Below are 19294 nucleotides of genomic sequence, written 5' to 3' on the forward strand. Positions count from 1 at the left end.
ATTAAAAATGAATTGAGAAGGGCAAATTTATTCAGCTTGCAACGTTTCAAGTATAATTTTGTATGAAAAGTGTGCACTAATATCCATCATGATATATAAATATAAAGTGTAAGATATTGGAATTGGAGTATTTTTGTCTTTGTTGCATATAAAACATCAAGTATATTATTGATGTATTTATAAATTATAATTTGAAGAATTAGATTTATGTATATATCAATACATAGTATAAAGAATGTTTATAGAGATAAGTTTATTATTTAACAGAAACAATATCACCAAGGAAACTAGATTTTTGATTTAAAGACTTCTATTTTTCTTTTTAATTGATATCACTTGGAATTCTCAAAATGTTTTTTTCATATTTATGTGTATGTACTCCATATAAAAAATATATAAATATCTAATCTTTCATCGGTGAAGTGCACAAAGACTATAATTTTTTCTAGTGTAATGCTGTAACATCACATTTTTCGAACCTAAAATTGTATTTGCACTCCTGTAATTAGGAATCATTGCTTTTATTTATTAATCAAGCATATCAATATGGTAGAGACAAGCAAAATAAATATTCGATCAAATATTCACATTTTATCAAAATTCATCGTGCATAATTGATTGTAAGTTTCAATTTCATCAAAAACGCAAATTTGTTATAAATGCTATAAATTTTAATCATACAAAATATTGATTCCATGATTTTTGTTGAAATGTTTATCATAAACATTTATTATTTAGCGCGCGCGCACTTATATTTCTTATTTTCTATTGTATATGTATATTATGTTGATATTAATGGAAAACAGATTGCTTTGATTGCATTGTATAAATTTTTGTCTATGCTTTGTGCATTGAATATTTAAATATGTAAAAAAATTTTCTGATTCTTGTTTTTATTTGCAAAATCCGAATTATAATCTCATGATAGATTGCCAAAATTATCGTATGCGTAATAGTAGAAAATGCGGAACATCTTTTTCTTTGCACATAATATATGTATATCTGTTTAATATATACTTTCTTTCGTAAACATACATTAATGGATCATGATAAATAGAAATTGGCAACCATATTGTATACGTTATATTATGATAATGGTATATTGATAAGAATGTTTTCATTGTGAATTGAAAGAGTTTGAAAACGATTTTGAAATTAAATTCGGAATTAAATTTCAACTCTTTACAAGAATAGTATAATTGAGAAAATTATATTTTTCCGATCAATGTATATTGCAACTTTAGAATATTCAGATTTTTATCTTTCAGAAAGGCAAACTGCAATATACAAGGTGGGGCATTTATATTGGGACACCTAAATATCTAAAAAATAAAGCAAGATAGAAAGAAATGTTTCAGACAAAAGTTGTTTGGTTCTAAGGGGGTCATAAGATGGTGCCAGTTTGACCTTAGGTGGAAGCGCTTCGGAGATTTCAATGTCAATCTTGTTTTATTTTCTTTACACCAATTGATGTTTCTCATTTTTTGAGCTTAAAATATTAAGGTAACATTATTGCAAAATAAATAATTTTATGAGATATTTCATAGTTTATGTAAAATTATGTCGAAGTAAAGTAATAAAATAAAGTATAAAATATCTCGTAAACTATTAAACTTTTGGCCATCATACACCTATAACTTTTTTGCAGAATATTGCAAGGAATCGATTTATGTAAAAAAATTGGAGTGTTTCCATTTAAAAAAACAAGATTGACATTGAAATCTTCGAAGCGCCTCCACCCAAGGTCAAACTAATGACATCATCTTATGACTCCCTTAGAACCGAACAACTTTTTTTTGAAACATTTCTTTCTATCTTACTTTATTTTTTAGATATTTAGGTGTCTCAATATAAATGCCCCACCCTGTATACAATTGTATATTGCAATAGATATTTTAGTATCTCATGATACTTTTATAAATGAAAATTTAAAACGCGTTAAAATGTATAACGCTTATTATTAATCAGACAAATATGCTTTCCTGTCGCTTTTTTTAAAGATGTCATTTTACAATCATAACTAACACATTGTTAAGAAAAGAACTTTCATTGAATATATTTATTATATATACGGAATGAAATTTAAAATTAATCGACTGAAACATAACATGTACGTAATAGTGCAGTATAATAATATGCAATATTAAATATAGAAAAACGTCGTTTATAGCCATAAATTTTATCACCGAGGAAGCATGTGACTGGGTGTAAAGTTTGTATATTACTTAAAGTTGTAAAAGAATAATTAACCAAGTGTTCATTATGTTTGTATAAGGAATATAACATATATAATATAAGGGATATAACATATATAATATATATATATATATATATATATATCTTCTGTAATATATATATGTAAATATGCGCGCGGTATCGATTATGTGTATTAAGAATAATAATAATTTCCGCGATTAAAATGTTCTGCTATTTAGCCATTCGATATGTATTCTCTATTCACATATACATACCTTGAAGTTTTCTAGATCAGTCGCCAAACACACACACACACACAACCAGATTGTGACATCAGGAGTGAGAAATTGAATTTTTCTTTTATGGTACATACATGTCGAAAGAAGAGGTTTTTTAAACTTTATTCATCTATTTGATATTATAAGTATAAAACAAACTATGCAAAATCCTCTTTCCGTATATAAATTTTATCTAACAATTTCTGCGTTCTCTGCATTCTCTGTATATTCTATATACTCTATATAATCAACTTTGTTCTAACATATTTTTGATGATTACTGATTACTCAAAACTGCAGCACAATTATGTAAATCACTAAATATACTTTTCAATGAGTCATAAAATCTTTCTGCAGACAATTCCTTCATTAATATCAGTGATACAAATTTTAAAAATAAAATCTATATCATTCGATACTATCGTTTTGCCTTCTGACATCATGATCTGATATTTCAACGGTGACTGATGCGAAATCTTAATAATTGTTAATTTAGAACACCTGCAACGGACGTGGATATGCCTGTGTGTGCTCCTCTTTTATGCTTTTACGTTTATATTTTTGCAGCGATTGAAAATAATTTTTACATAAATACATATAGGATTTTCTATTATTTTTTTTCATAAGTATGTACTTAAATGGAATCCGTGTACGGAATTTTGTAAGAATGTAAGTATATGTGCGATAGACAAAGGATGACGACACGCGTTGTCGGAGATTGTGTGCGAATTATTTCTTTTTTTGATGACAAATGGCTCAATCTCAGTTTTCCTCGTACATTGTAATTTTAACATTGTTATATCGATTATATTGTATAACAATTGTTTTTTATTCTATGCAATAAAATATATTATCGTAATTAATATCGCATTTGCGCGTCATTTTCTTCTTTTTCTAACAATAAATCGATTCTAGATTCTATTAAAACACAACTTAAAAATATTTAGGGAAATATTTTAATTTACCAGATACTTGCCCATTATTGAAATCGAGTGTCATCTTTCTTCAATTGTTCTTAAAACTAGGAGCTAATATACGCAAAACAATTTGATAATCTGTATGTATCAAGATTATCTTTATTAACTTATTTACAGATACACCAGCAAAATTCAATAAGTACCTGTTGCTGCAAACATCTCGGGTGCCAGTTATAAGTTAACATTTTCGAAGCCCGATCGGATTTTCATGTTTGTCTATTTTCAGACATGACAATTCCGTTTTCTAATATAGCAAAACAAATTCGTACACTTTAATTAAATGAAAAAATTAACATACTTTTTCTCTTTCCAGATGTAATATAATAGCTAAAAAGCGTCGTAAAAATGTCTACGAGCCTTAAAAAAGCCGTCGATTCACGTTGTTCATGTCAGTAGCTAGTGATTGTTACGCAAAGAGAATGCGATCAAGAGAGCGAGACGCAAGAGTTTGACAGGTGGATTGTACTACTTGTATACCGTGATAAGGAAACCGTGGTTTTCTTATTAGGTTAGTAAATGCCTTCCTCCCAGTGTTAACGCAATTGGAGTATATCGTCTATTATTTCCGAACGCGAATGCTATATCCGCGTGCAAGTCTATAGTGAGAGACGCACTCGGACAATAAACAATCTTCCGATTTCGCAAGGATAATACTACTGATGTCTCTTTATCAAGGGACAAGAAGACATCGCCGATGATTTCAGATCGCGCAATATGCAATGATCGTGATCGGTATGATAAATCCGAGATTGCCAACGCGAGTTGTTCCTCCGCTGACTGTTTCGACCTGTTCGCGTTCCCGGCGACCGTGATTGTTGCTATATGAGTTGTCTCGTTGAAAATTGACGCTGGACATTGTCCGATGTCTCTCTGACGGGGATCTCTTCGATCTCTCCACCAGTGTTAATCTCGTCTTGGGGAATTCGGAGCGGAGAGATAGATCGGCATCCGATAAACGATATTGCCTCTCGTACGAGCCGTTTGTGCGCATCTCGCCGGGAATCAGCGGAGGAAGCTCGCCTTGAAACTTACCGAACTGCGGCGTTCTGCTAAGCAGCTCCGACGTCAATCTGCCCTCGCTATCGCGATGTTTGATGTTGGAAATGGATCTGGCCAGGCCGGTAGAATCCTTGAGTTTTTTACCGTCATAAGTGATTAGCACTCCGGAAGAGGAGGAAGATGGTAGTTGCTCAGGTCGCGTTCTCGCAATTGGCGGAAGATAATAAGTATCCAATTTAAGATCAGCCGCCATCTCCATGTCATCGAGGTCGTCGAGTCGCGGCGAAAAGCGAGCAGGAGATGTCTTCTTCTTTCGCTTCCTGCCGCCGTCGATCGTAGATGTCGTCACGACGGGAAGCGAAGGCATAAAGATAGGCGAGAACTCACCAATCGTCCGATAATCCGAACGCTTCCTATACATCTTTTTGTCATCCTCGCGCCACGAATCCGTCCTCTTCTGCGCGACGTCATTGCGCGGCGCGTTGTCTACGACGTTTCTGATAATTGGTTTGAAACCGCCCTCGATGACAATAGAGTCAGGATCAAAGCCGGTGTTGCGTGCGGGTTTCAGGAGCATCCACGAGGAAGAGTCCATGAGATTGTCGGAAATTTCCGCAATGATCTCCGAGCCCATTTTCTCTTCGAGTTTTGTACGTTGTTGCTTCGTGTCAATTTTTGCCGCGGGTTTCTCAAGCGACGGATTAGCCGCTTGGTCAATTGTCGTTTTCAGCGTCGTCACCGTCGTCGTCGTCGTCATCGGTGCGATAGCGGGCGGTCGATAAACGGACTTTTTACGCTCGATGAAAATCGGTCGCGACGGCAAAGATAACGACGACGGCAATGATAATGGCAACGAGAACGGCAATGATAGCGCGTTTGTCGAAGTTATCATATTAGCGGCTTGTAAAGTCTGCAGCATCGGGTGGCGCGTTAATGTTACTGGTCGGCGTATGATCATCAGTTGGGTCCTCGGAGGTTCGTGTTGATGATGATAACGAGGAGGAGACGGAGAAAGCTGATGGCGAACGTGATGGTAATTGGTCGCGTAATAATGCGGTGTTCGGGAGTATGGTAACTGGCCGTGATTGTCGCTGGCCAGCCCTACGTAAGACAACTTTGTCCCATGATTCAATGAAGTTGGTCGTTGGTGATCTGCAACGAGGTTAGACAATTGCTGGTTAGTGGCAGTCTGCTGCTGAATTTGTTCCCGTCCAGGCTCCGTGAGATGACCAACACGAACGGACGGCGACTGCTCGTGAGTAGTCGTAACCGGCCGTTGTTGCTGCTGCTGCAAAGCTTCCTTGTCAACATGATACGCGTCCTTCAGACGTGTTTCATTCGAGTTCTCGGACGATGATGATGATGATGATGATTGCAAGCGATCGTAATTGTTATTGGCGTTCGTTAGTAACTGCGAGTGGTGATATGGAGCACTTAACTTGCTGTTAGTCGTCATATGATAACGATGACGGTATTCGCGGTGAGGATGATGAACATGCTGTTGATGAAGAAACTCTTCTGGTGGCATTACCTTGCTCGCTACGGCTATGCTAGCGCCGTATTCTAGATCCTGATCCGCTGGTTGATTCTGACGGCCTTTAGCCGGCTCCAGATACATCTCATGCTTCTCACTGGCCGCCGACGATGGCTCGTTATTAAGGTCGCACCTATCAAGAACATTAATCTTCCAGCCTAAATAACGATGCGAGAAACACTGGAAGAAAATTACTTCATATAGTTAAAAATCAATTTAGAAGTACTTCATATTATTTGTGCAAATTAAATAGATAATAAATAAATAAAAGTTTATACAAATCGACACTAATTATATCGGGCTGGATTACCTGATAATACACCGTATCGGGTGTATTTTCGTCCGGCGTCCATTCCACGAATCCCGGTTCACCGTGGTCGCATTCAAGGGTCAGAGTGCGCTGATAAGCTCCGAAAGATGCGAAGTCATCCGCGGGCGGTTGATTCTGATCCGGCACCCAATTGCAGAGACGACCTGTGCCGGTTGGAATAATCTTGCCGCGTTGTCGGTGTACACCGGCAAATATCTTTACTTTCTATTAAAGCCAAACAAAAAAGAGTGTCATCACAAACTGATAACTCTATGCTATCTAAAAAAGTCCTTCTATTACGTGTACTTTCAAATATCTTTGTATCTCAAGAATGCTTAAAAAACAGAAATTTCAGATTCTTCGCTTAACAGAGAAATTAAATTAAGAAGTCGTATGACAACTTTTTTAGAGAATTTTGCATGCAAGAGGAATCCTTTTTTACCGCTTTCTCCTCGGCTGTTTTGTGCTGGTAACTGCCTATCGGGTCATCCGTAATATAGAATGGATGATAACGAGCCGGTATATCCGGATCTAAACCACCTTCTACGACGAAAGTATATCTCCTGCCCCGAACCACATTAATCACGGGTATCAACAATCCATTGATGTACCAAGAGATTCCCCAACCGACATGACCTAGAGAGAAAGTAAAGCAAAGACCGGTTTGGACTATAAATAAATATAGCTTTCTTGCAATACCTTCTCATGGAGCATCTAACGGATCGAATAAGTTGTGCAAATTTTGATCAGTTTTGCGATTACATTTGAGAAAAATATATTCAAAATTAATAAATATCATATAATAGAATATCATATAATAGAAAAATATGGAATTTTCTAATGTTATGACATTTGTCCCTGTAATACTTTACCGGTAATGGCTGGATAGCCATGTTTTCCTCCGGTGGGCCCCATCTGCGCATAAAAAACACCATCATCGGGTTCATTACACTGAATAGGAGGTATCTCCCAAGCGTCTTTCGTGGATGCCGGTGCAGGAGTCGCCGGTAAACGTAACGGTCTTCGCGTATTGACAACCTCCTGCCATTTCAAAACATCATTTTCCAAAGGAAACATAATATGCAACATTCTCTAATTACGTTTCGATTATAACTTACAACAACTTGAGTATTATTTCCTATTTCGCCGTAGATTGTGGTTTGTTCCTGATCAGGCATAGGACAGTTCCACGCGGGTGGTCTGCTGAATTCCATAAACCGATCAGTCTTCAGATAGCGACTATGAAAACTGACCTCCTGTCGCTCATTCAATGGCCCGATAGCCCAGATTACGGCCTGCGATTTGTTCGTCAATATCGGACGGTCCAATTCATCATTAGCCCTCAAAGGTCTCTGATATGTAACAATGCTGTAGCCATTCACCATTGCCGCATTCAATAATCGCACCGAGTCCGTGTTTTCCTTTAGAAAAGATCAGTTATTTCACTATGCAACGAAAGCAGATGAAAAACTTTTTAAGCAGCTTTAAGATATTTGTATGTACCAGTATACGCTTATCCGGACAACTGCCTCGGCGTCCCGAGCACTGAGATTTCGCGTCTAGGAAGTAATCGACGGCATATCCTTGCAAGGTCTGCTTGTCGACCCATGCTACGGCGACATCTCCGCCAATCATCACGCTCTTCTCTGTATCCGCGGATAATCCAAACGCCATGTATTCTCCGGCATCTATTCAATGTCATGCAATTCAATTTTATAATTATTTCTTAACCAAATTCACATTTTTTTTCAACTTTATATATATTTTTCAAGGGAATATTTTTATTCACACAGCGACGACTCTTAATATAAAAGTTTATATTTACCTAATTTTGCAACAAGCTGGACAACTATACTGTCCCCAGCTACGGCCCATCTCACTTCAAAAGCTAAACTGTCGTCAAGAACTTCGCAATTAAGTTTCGACTGAAATCAGACACAATAATCGAAAATAATGAATGCGTTGTTGAAGATGAGTAATTACTCATTAAAATTGCGGAATATATACAAAGTTCCAATTGTAAAAAATATATTTATTTAATGTATATAATATATATATGTAGAAAATGAGTACAAAAATATAAAAAATATTGTATACACATGCGCGCGTAAATAGATATGTGTACACTCAAGGGCAGGAATGGTGTCCCTCGGCGGTTAGGCGGTGCATACGTATATGACAATCGAAAGCATCATGCATATGTATATGTATCATCTGAAGCGCGAAGAAGATCAAGTAGGGAATGAAAAAAAGTGGAAGGTATTCCAATGTTGCATCCTTATCACAAGTCATATGATCGAGAGAGAAAGCAATGCAAGACGTGATGCTAATTAATGGTGTCCTATATGTATCTCACTCACTCCAATTGAATGCAGAGAGTGCGAGTGAGACAGTTATAGGACACCACACTGGCTGGACACCGCTTTTGGCTGTCATACACGTATACATTTAGCCGTCTAGGGACATCATCCTGCCCTTGAATGTACATATGTATATATACATATATATTATGTGTACATGTTAGATATCACGATACTCACGGCAGGTATATACATACGTATATAAAAAAGATAATTTATAAAATTTTTCCATACACAGATAGTGCAGGTGAAATTTTATAAAAAAAAAGATTAATCAAAGCAAGAATGAATATTTAAGAAATCCCACATTTTTCCTCTTATAAATTTTGTATATAAGCCGGCATATAAAAATTGTTGCAGTCTTCATTATGATTAAAAAAAAGATAGAAATGTAAAAAACAGTTTATATCTTTTATCTAATAATTAAAAAATTCTTCCTTTTCATACACACAGACATGCGCGCGTTCGCGCGCGTGTGCGTGTGTATATGTATTGTATATTATATGTATATCTAATTAAATATATTTTTATATGTTTCAGATAATAACAACAGATAATGACACATTATTTCAAAATGATATAAGACACAAGCTTTCGAACAAATATTGGAAAATTGGAAATTTCCTGAATGAAATTCTCTTAATAGATTAAGTGCAATAAAAGCGAAGAGTATCTTTGCGTTCACGTAGAAAATACACTCGGGCATGAGAGATATCCGCGTTTGGTCGATTCACACGGTCATTTTCAATAACGCACGAACGAGTCGGTTCTCCTATTTCCTTGGAAATGCAAGAGCCTCGCATACGAATTTTGTTGTGGATCGGATAAACGAGCACGCGAACGCACCGTCGCCGATTGGCGAAAAACCGGAGACGAAGTCGACGGCGACGTTTCGTCGGTCGCGCGATAATAATGGTTTGGATAGTTCGCGACATCAGCCAAGGAGGACTGCGTCTGGGAACGAAGTTGCTCGAGTGCGTGCGCGTTCTCCATGGCTCGGACTACTTGAATCTGATCGTCTCGGCGGAGAACCGGCCGATAGGTCGTCGGACGTTGCTGCTGTTGCGAGAGTGAGCCCGCGAACGAGATAGCAAAAGGGGAGGGCGACGAGGAAGCGAAAGAGGAAATCTCGTATGCATTTGTTAGTGTCCCAAACTGTCCCTGTCCTCCGCGATGCACGTTCTGCAACACAAGGACAGAGACAGGGTATTTATTTCCATCCATAAATCATAGGAAGCTGAATTTGTCATTCACGATAAAAGGCGCAAATTTCTGACATAAATAATTTTATTTATTATTTTATGAGATTGAAGAATTTTATCGCCCATCATTAAAATTCAAAATAAACTGAAGAAAATATTTCTTTAGAAGTAAAGGTTCTGAAGAAGAAGAAAACGATTACGTTCTCGCAGTCGAAACAATCAAAATCAAGTGGTTGGATGTAAGAAAAAAGGAACTTGAAGAAGAGATATTTCCGACAAGTTCGAAAAATCGATTACGAAATAATGGTTCGATAAATTGTCGATAATCGTATAATATATTACAGTGCACACTACGAAATACGTGTTAATGGATTTCTTTACAGCTCCATTACGCACTTTCAATGAATTAAAATATGTCTGATATACCTGTGGCGAAACTCCTAGCATTTTCAGAGATGGCGGTATGTTTAAACCTTGTGGAATTTGCACGTGGCCAAAGTCAACAGCGAATGCCTCGCACCATACTCCAAAATGACCAAACTGATGAACAGTCAGATCTCCCGGTAACGTCAGAACGATTGTCTTGCGATCGTAACGACGCAACGGCTGTTCTTTTCCGTTTTCGTCGGGTATTCGGATACCCTGCGGTGACGGTGTCGAACCAATACCTACCCAAAACTTAGCATCTGCAAAATAATTTTGCATTTGCTTGTCACGTATTGATGTTATGCGCAATATAAATAAATTTATTTATTATTTGTAATAATATATTTATTTATTAAGTATAGTAAAGGTTCTGATAATATAATACCAATACAATTTGCCCTTTACCAAGAATAGACTCACTAAGATTACCAGTCGAGAGTACCGCTAAAGGTCATATACAGACATATACATTTCATCTATAATTTCTTGTTGAGAATGATCCAAAATTAGAGGACCGAAACATACGGAAAATAAAATTAACTCATCCAATTTGAAAAAATTGCGCGTTGTTTACCGCGCTAGGATTTTAATTAGCTCTTAATTACTCCTTCTTATATATTTATTTATAATAACACATTTTTGAGAGTTTAGAAAAATAAGTCATTTTCATCATCATAGTTGATGACTTGATAAACTATACAAAACTATCTGTCACTTAAAATCGGAATTCGCGATTTTTTTCTTAAAAGAATATTTCTCAATTACATAAAAATTTTAATATTTTGCAAATATTGTAATAGTTATTTATTATTAATGTTGAAATTTAAGATTAATAATAATAATGAAGAAACTTGCCAGGTGCTTCTCCGTCGTAACTGAAGCTGGGTATCAGCAGAGTCTGAGCATCTACAATGACGACCGGTTCGGAACTGACGCCGTGTATGCCGCTCAATGATTTTAATTTCTGCGGTTTCGGATAATCGAAACCTCTCGGTATTTTAACATCACCAAAATTCACCTAAACAGAAAAATAGTTCTTTGTAAAAGAAACTTGTGTTTATATCACGTAACTAAGATATTCATTATATATAGGTAAAATAACGTATTCATTCTTTATACGTATATTTGTAAACTTGTTATTCTTATGATCTATTTTTGAACATTTATGAAAAATGAAAAATGAAAGGATAAGCCAATTTTTTACAATTAATCAACCAATACTACTCGAAGGAAATAAAATATGATCTACTCGCAAATGACAAAAATTTGAAATACCAAATATTTTTTTATGAAGACTTTATTGATTATCGGAAATATCAGACTATCTAAAATTTCAGTCTAATCCCGGCCGTATAGCGAGTCTACAGTGATAATTCCATCAGATTGTATATTCCATTCACTTGACACACGAATACAAGCTGCCGGTGGTAAGCCCGTACGAGTATGAAAGTTGTACTTCGAGAAAATGATGACCGGTTTCCAGCAACGAGCAAGTACACAGTCAATATTGTGCAGGCCAAGGTCACGAACATGCGTATTCGTTACTTACCGAGAATTCATCGCACCAAACCGAAAACCACTTGATATTGTTTAAGATCTTGCTATCCGGCAAGGTCAGTGTGATGTCCTTCTTGCGGTACCGTTTAAGGACGTTGGTACTATCGGATAAAGAGAAAAGTTAATGAATTGAGGAAAATCGGAGGGAAGGAGATCGTTTTAAAATGAATAAAAGTTGTGCCTATTCTTACTCTATGTGAGATAATTAATTACATTCGCAAATCATATTTAATTTTGATAACAATATTTTGCTGGATATATTTTATATCGGTTTTACTTACGTTCCGCGTTCGTCACGCATTCGGAAACCATTACTACCTGGACCCTTGCTGTTTCCAGCGTAAAAAAAGGCGGCTGGAAAGAGAATGATGATTTTTCTTTATTTCTATAATCAATAAAAACTTTTTACAACAAGATTTTTAAAGAAAGTTCCCGTTGTTAATGATGACAAATGATGTGGTTTGAGCGAATAGATAAGAAACATTACACGGTTTCAGATTGTGAAGCTCTAATAAACATCTAGATATTCTCATTAATCTAGAACAGGCATCTCAGTCAGTTAGCTTGTTTGCACATCAAGAGTACGCGTGCCAGAGAGATTCGGGAAAGTTTTCCCGGTATAGAAAAATTGATCGCGGTCATTCTATATCAAGTCGAGGGAAAGTTTTCCAGCAATTTTTCCGTGTCTTTCCAAAAATTAACGAACAGAGAAAAAAAAATCACGTGGTATTTATACGATATAAAATTAATGATCGAATTTGTGTAATAGTGTACCATATGTGTAACATATAATTTTATGAAGATATAAATAAAAATATGTTATGTTAAATTTTTATCAAAATTATAGAATGTGATAATTAACTTCAATTATAATAATTACCGCTATTTCATCTGGCAATTAAAAATTAATAATAATAACAGTCAAAATAGCATTTCTTTCTGTATGGTTAATGATTGCATATATCGAGATATGCATATGTCTTATCGTTAATAATGCCGTTTGACATGTTTTAAAAAATCAGTGCCTCTTGTCGATACTCGAATTTGCCATAACGATGTACCAACCTGGACCTTCGCCATCGTATGTGAAGTCCTTGATAAATAGTGTTCTTGCGTCAACCGCGTAAACCTCGCCACTTACACCGTGGTGAAGTTCAGACAATTTACCGATCACTTTTCCATAATACGCTCCGCTACATATTTCTGTCAAAAAGAGAAATTAAAATGATTATTTGATTGTATCAAATAATATTAAACTAATTAAATATTAACTGAAATGAAATATCGCGCGAAACAGAAAGTGCAACTTTGGTGTATGAACGTGTCAAAGCGTGTATGCTCTATAATAGCTTCCAGCATCGCAATAAATATTTTTATCATTTTTTTATCATTGCAATAATTTTTTTTATCATTTAGGTTTTACATTTTGCATCCGGACTACTTTACATCGTAGTGATAAATCATAGAGAATTAGTATAATTATAGTAAGATTAGCAACAAGTGCAATACAATATTAGAGTAATAAGATTGAATGATGGATTATTTAATTATTGAGTTACATGATGTCGCGCGTGTGAATTATTAGAAAAAAAAGATTATATATTTTGTGCATTGAACTGTATGAGTTTTAAAAGTGCGTATTGTAGTATATTTTCTTATTGTATTATTATACGCACACTGTATGTACGCGCGCACGCACACACGCACCCATGCGCGCATGCACGCACGCACGCATGTATGTATATATTATAATGAGAAATAAAATATGTTATGATATACAATTTTTGACCAAATATATTTTGATAAATACATTCTTTAATAAAAAAAAAACAACTTTGTAAGATATTTTTATTCTTGCTTTATCTAAAAGTTTCATAAATATTGCACCAAAAAATATATAAAATATTTTCTAGAAAATTTTTGTCATTATATTGAAAGTAATTAAAAATAAAACGTTTTCTTTTTTCAGGGCGACAAATTACTCTAACGAATAGTATACAAATTTTACCGGCCTGTACAATTCTTTCGCAATTGATTATGTCTAATTTGTAACTATAAAAAATGTTCCGTTAAACTTAAAGTGTTATAACGATATGACAATGACATTACATCGTATATCTCCGCATACCATTACAGTCGCGTTATCATCCTACAGTACAGACGATTGCAGGAAAACCGGTACTACACGTAATAATACGCGTGTTTATATATATATTGTAAGTTTGTTAGAATAATATATTCCATTCTCTTTTCTCTTTTTTATTGCTATCGGAGATGCTGATGGATACGTGTTCCCAAATACGGTAATCAACGGATAACGGTAACCGATATATCTCGTCTACGAGAGAATAAATTGGCTGACGATTGATCGAGCACTCCTTACGATTGGTATCCTCGTGCTCATCATACGCAAAACTGGGTTCCGCGAATCTAGCATATCGACTCTCACCAAGTAAATCGCTTGTAATCGTGTCGGATTGCGATACGTTGACAGTTCATCTGGAACGGTTATGATCAGATCGACGTTTCTCAAATTTTTTTTTGGATCGCAGAATCTTAAGCAAGATATTTTTTTAGGTGGAATTCCTAAAGGGAAAAATTCTTGAAAGTAAACATAAAAAAAAATAGCAAAACCAAAGAAAAATAGCAACAGAATGTGTTGATATATATATACATATATATATATATATATATATATATATATATATATATATATATATATATATATATACACATATATGTATATGTCTATACATACATATAGTGTGTTCTAAAAGTCCCGCACCACCTGTTTTTCTCGGAAAATACGCATCGGACAAAAAAATGTTTGCAACAAAAATTGTATGGTTTCGAAGAGGCCATAAGATGATACCATTGGTTTGACCTTGAAGAGTTATTTGAAGGTCACATGAAGGTCACATTTAATTTTTTAAATGGAATACTACATTTTTTATTGCATATTCTTGTAGCCTATTTGAGAAGTGAAATTCCTAAAGGGAAAAATTCTTGAAAGTAAACATAAAAAAAAAATAGCAAAACCGAAGAAAAATAGCAACAGAATGTGTTGATAAATTTAGATAGAAATATGCGTATATATATATATATATATAGCACACATATATGTATATGTCTATACATACATATAGTGTGTTCTAAAAGTCCCGCACCACCTGTTTTTCTCGGAAAATACGCATCGGACAAAAAAATGTTTGCAACAAAAATTGTATGGTTTCGAAGAGGCCATAAGATGATACCATTGGTTTGACCTTGAAGAGTTATTTGAAGGTCACATGAAGGTCACATTTAATTTTTTAAATGGAATACTACATATTTTATTGCATATTCTTGTAGCCCATTTGAGAGCTTTCCAAAACACTATAATAAAGTATTTTTTCATTAAATACTTTTTGAGTTATTTTATATCTTATTCTGAGATATTTTGATAGAAAAAAATATTTCGTAAAATATTTAGTTTTCAATAATCTTACCGTAATACTTTTATGTACAGAATAATGAGACAAATCAATTAGTATAAAAAATAATTGTTTTTAAGAAAAAGTATATAATAATTTACAATGTAAATTTTTTAAACAATTATTTGTTTTTTTTTTTTTTACATTTATTGATTTGTCTCATTATTCTGTACATAAAAGTATTATGGTAAGATTACCGAAGACTAAATATTTTACGAGATATTTTATTTTTTATATCAAAATATATCAGATTAAGATATAAAATAACTCAAAAAGTACTTAATGAAAAAATACTTTATTATAGTGTTTTGGAAAGCTCTCAAAATGGGCTATAAGAATATGCAATAAAAAATATAGTATTCAATTTAAAAAATTAAATGTGACCTTTATGTTACCTTCAAATAACTCTTCAAGGTCAAAACAATGGTAACATCTTATGGCCCCTTCGAAACCATACAACTTTTGTTGCAAACATTTTTTTGACTGATGCGAATTTTCCGAGAAAAACAGGTGGTCCGGGACTTTTCAAATACACTGTATTTATTTCTTTTTTATATTTATATCAAAACATTTTTAAAGCAATTATAAATATATCAAAACTGCATTTTTATTTTATTTATGTTTTCTCAAATTCTTTCTTAAACTCGATAATATATGATGATGCATAAATATTATATATACATTAAAGCAGTGTCTATAATGAAAATTTAAGCCTTAAGCCGTAAGAAATTAACCAATCATTCGATTATTCTTTTCACATTCAATTGTGATTGATCAATTCCTTACGGCTTAAGGTTTACTACCTATTGTAGACATTGCTTATTAGATATAAGAAAATCTTTGAAGGAGAATATTATAAAATAAATATTAGAATATGGAGTAAGAAGAAATAGAGAGAAAAAAAGAAAGAGAATAAACATTATTCATGAAGATACTAATAATAATACGTTGAAATGTTTTGTTTGTATACTTGTATCACGTGTACCATACATAGATAAGTAATGCTTGAAACGCGAAGGCCGCACGTTCCTATTGATAGATCACAGGATCGAATACACCGGTTATGTTACATAGCTCGTTAAATCGAACCCTTTGCTCGTCCGGGTACCGTTAGAATTCCGTAGAAAGACGGCTGTCATCCATTTAGAAACGTCTGGGCAATGAAGATTGGCGTTTGATGCGCATTAATCAAGGTCGCGCGGTTGCGTTTCCGCGATTCGATTCAACGAATGCGTATTGCAAAATGTTCACGAACGCAGCAATGATGCGTTTGAGATGTTAGAATTGATAGTATCTGAAATAAGAACGTTTGTATCGCAACATTTGTTGCGAGACGAATGCTACTCAAAGATGATTTAACTCACACATTTTTTTTAGGTACTTGATAGAATTAATTTTAAAATTAAAAGATATTTCATTCAAGAATTAATATGAAAAAGAAAGAGTAAGAGAGGGAGAGAGGGAGAGGCAGAGAGAGAGAGAGAGAGAGAGAGAGAGAGAAATGTTACTTAATTTTCAGAGTTGATTGCTTCTCTAATCAATAAAAGTGTAACATAAACTTAACAAGTGCTAAGATAATTCAATAAATAAAATAATATTAGCAATTATATTATAACATGTATTTTGTTATTATCCTTTTATTTATTGAATTGCTTTCGTAGCTTTGAAATAACAAGTCGTTTAAAAAAAATACCGGATTTTTTTAACGGCGTGATTGCTAATTTATGTATGCATGTATATAAGAACGTATATGAATAACATTTCCGTATGCAAATCATAGGTTCTTGCAAATTTCTCGGGTATATGACGATATCATAACGATCTTCAGCTATTTACAACATGATAAAACATCCAAAATGCTACTCTTATAGCTTACATTTTGTGTAAACATAAAATTATCTATCTAATAAATTATCGATTTAATAAGGTAATTGAATTAATCTCTTAAAATATCTATAAAAGAAATTGACACACTGACTAAAATTACAGCTTTTCTTAGAGAAAAATGAATCAAATGTCATAAAATAACAAATTTAACAGAATCTTATAATACAAAAAGAAGAAACGATGAGTGTTTAAATAATATTTACCATTTACGCAAAAATAGATAATTAATTACGGTCGCGAATTTCAGAATAGTTTATATCGGTCTCAACAGTGTGACTCGAATAACGTATCGTCTTATCTCGATGCAGAGATTATTTATGTCGCGAACATTTTGGACCAACGACGACTACTGGCATATACGATTGCGACATCGCGGACTCGGAACTTGTATCATATATACGGATGGCCAATTACGGTTATCCGCCTCCCGCTTTCACCTCCTGGATGCCTGGAAATGTCAGGGAGTCCGCCGACATCGGTGTTATCGCCCTTTCGTTTTCGTTGCCGTCCTCGCATATAGAAGATTCGCATTCTCTTTCCGAGTTTCGGAATTTAATTTTATGCGCTCTTTTATGATTTGCAAATCTCACGAGCATGCACATGTTTATACTATCTATATGTAATGCACAAGCTGCTATGTATATAATTATCAAAGTCCAGTTACGTTGATAAATTTCAACTATTTTAACGATATTAATATATATATCCAATGTGCTATAAATGTCTTGATTATTTTGTTATTATTTTACCAAATTTTTTTTCTTTAGACTTCTGCACATCTTTTAAAATCGATAATAGCGAAATAGAGAAAAAGATGTATTTTCTATTTTTTAATGTTTTTCATACGTTTTCTATATCACTATTATCAATGTATAGCTTTAATTCGTATTTGTAGCGGTAACAAAATACTTGGAACATTGATTTGTAACTTTCGTTCGGTGATAGCTGGTCGCAATTATCATTATTTTATATACTCAATTTACTCCGATTATTCTGATTAGAGAATAACGCGCGTTAAATTTCAATCAGATTTGCATATTGAGTATGTTATCATTCTATCCATTTCTTACAGAGAAACTCTTTCTTCCGTGCACATAATGTATTTTTATTTTTTTTTGTTACGATCTTAGAAGGTGACAGACTAATATTAGTTTTTAGATCAAGTAATTGCTAATTGCAAATTGGTATCATATGATTTCTCTTTGCTTTCTAAAATACGCGCTAAAAATAGTACATGCAGAAAAATGCGGACCGTGAAGTCGTCTCAGGATGTGAAGCCACAAGTTAGCGGTAAGTAGAGTGGACAGCGAAATAGTCTGCGAAATCGTATGCGAATATCTCAATTAGCCCAAATAATACGATGAGAGTATTTTTTGCTCCAACTTGAAATTTTGATAAAACTATATCGAACATAAAATATGTAGACAACGATTTTATCGAAAATATACATACTGCCTAATCGATATTATCATATTATATGATACGTTCATGTAACGTTATTATTTCATATACGAGAATCTCCTCACTTTTTATCAAGAACAATGCTTGACGAGCTACGAGAGGCCCGATCGAGCAAAAGATAAAAATCTTGATCATCTTTAGCATAATTATCTCAAATTTATGAGAAATTATCTTCTGAGAAAGTAAAAACAATTTACGATAATCAAAAAATATTTTTAAATGTATCTTCTCGCCGCGTCATATTAATAATTACGAATTTTCATCGATCGAATAAAGTATGTAAGTTTTGGCAATTGTGCTGTGATATAACGATCAGATTATCACGAAAAGATGAGAAGCAGTTTCAGCCATTTTCGAAATTAATTAGATTAAAGCAATATTTATTGAGAAAGGACTTACGTGCCGCTACGATGAGGAAAAATGCGATGATTAGACCGATGGTCGGCGGTCGTCGCATCGGGGACGGTGCGAGTGATCTTGTCGTCATGGTGTCTTAGTGGTTACTGGCGAGAAAAGTATCTGTTGTCGATCCAAGTAACTTTGTTGGTCCCACTACGCGATCACCGGCTCGCCTTGCTTCACCGTCCCCGTTCCTTTCTCTCTGTCTTTTTCTTTAATGGGAAAGACTTTTCAGC

General features: G+C 34.2%; 1 protein-coding gene across 3 annotated transcripts; it reads right to left on the reverse strand.

Annotated features, from left to right (window-relative positions):
• Positions 1-3531: 3531 nt before the first annotated feature.
• On the reverse strand, positions 3532-19294 carry Skeletor (DM13 and DOMON_DOH domain-containing protein skeletor). 3 transcript variants are annotated; one of them, XM_070311333.1, is made up of 14 exons: positions 19059-19294; positions 12904-13041; positions 12120-12192; positions 11831-11939; positions 11137-11299; positions 10282-10541; positions 8119-8218; positions 7797-7981; positions 7412-7714; positions 7166-7334; positions 6736-6929; positions 6294-6518; positions 5981-6163; positions 3532-3694 (listed from the first exon to the last, which is right to left on the reverse strand). In XM_070311333.1, exons 1-14 carry the CDS (start codon positions 19144-19146, stop codon positions 3629-3631), a joined length of 2256 nt encoding a protein of 751 aa, XP_070167434.1. In that variant the 5' UTR covers positions 19147-19294; the 3' UTR covers positions 3532-3628. The 3 variants fall into 3 exon arrangements, with proteins under 3 accessions (XP_070167434.1, XP_070167433.1, XP_070167435.1); XM_070311334.1 differs by lacking the exon at positions 3532-3694 and adding an exon at positions 5494-5601 and having other exon boundaries at positions 19059-19292; XM_070311332.1 differs by having other exon boundaries at positions 3532-6163; positions 19059-19293.

Source organism: Polyergus mexicanus, unplaced genomic scaffold (genome assembly GCF_030449975.1).
Source record: "Polyergus mexicanus isolate NDT 795.1 unplaced genomic scaffold, iyPolMexi1.0 SCAF_19, whole genome shotgun sequence".
In the NCBI taxonomy this organism is placed as follows: domain Eukaryota; kingdom Metazoa; phylum Arthropoda; class Insecta; order Hymenoptera; family Formicidae; genus Polyergus; species Polyergus mexicanus.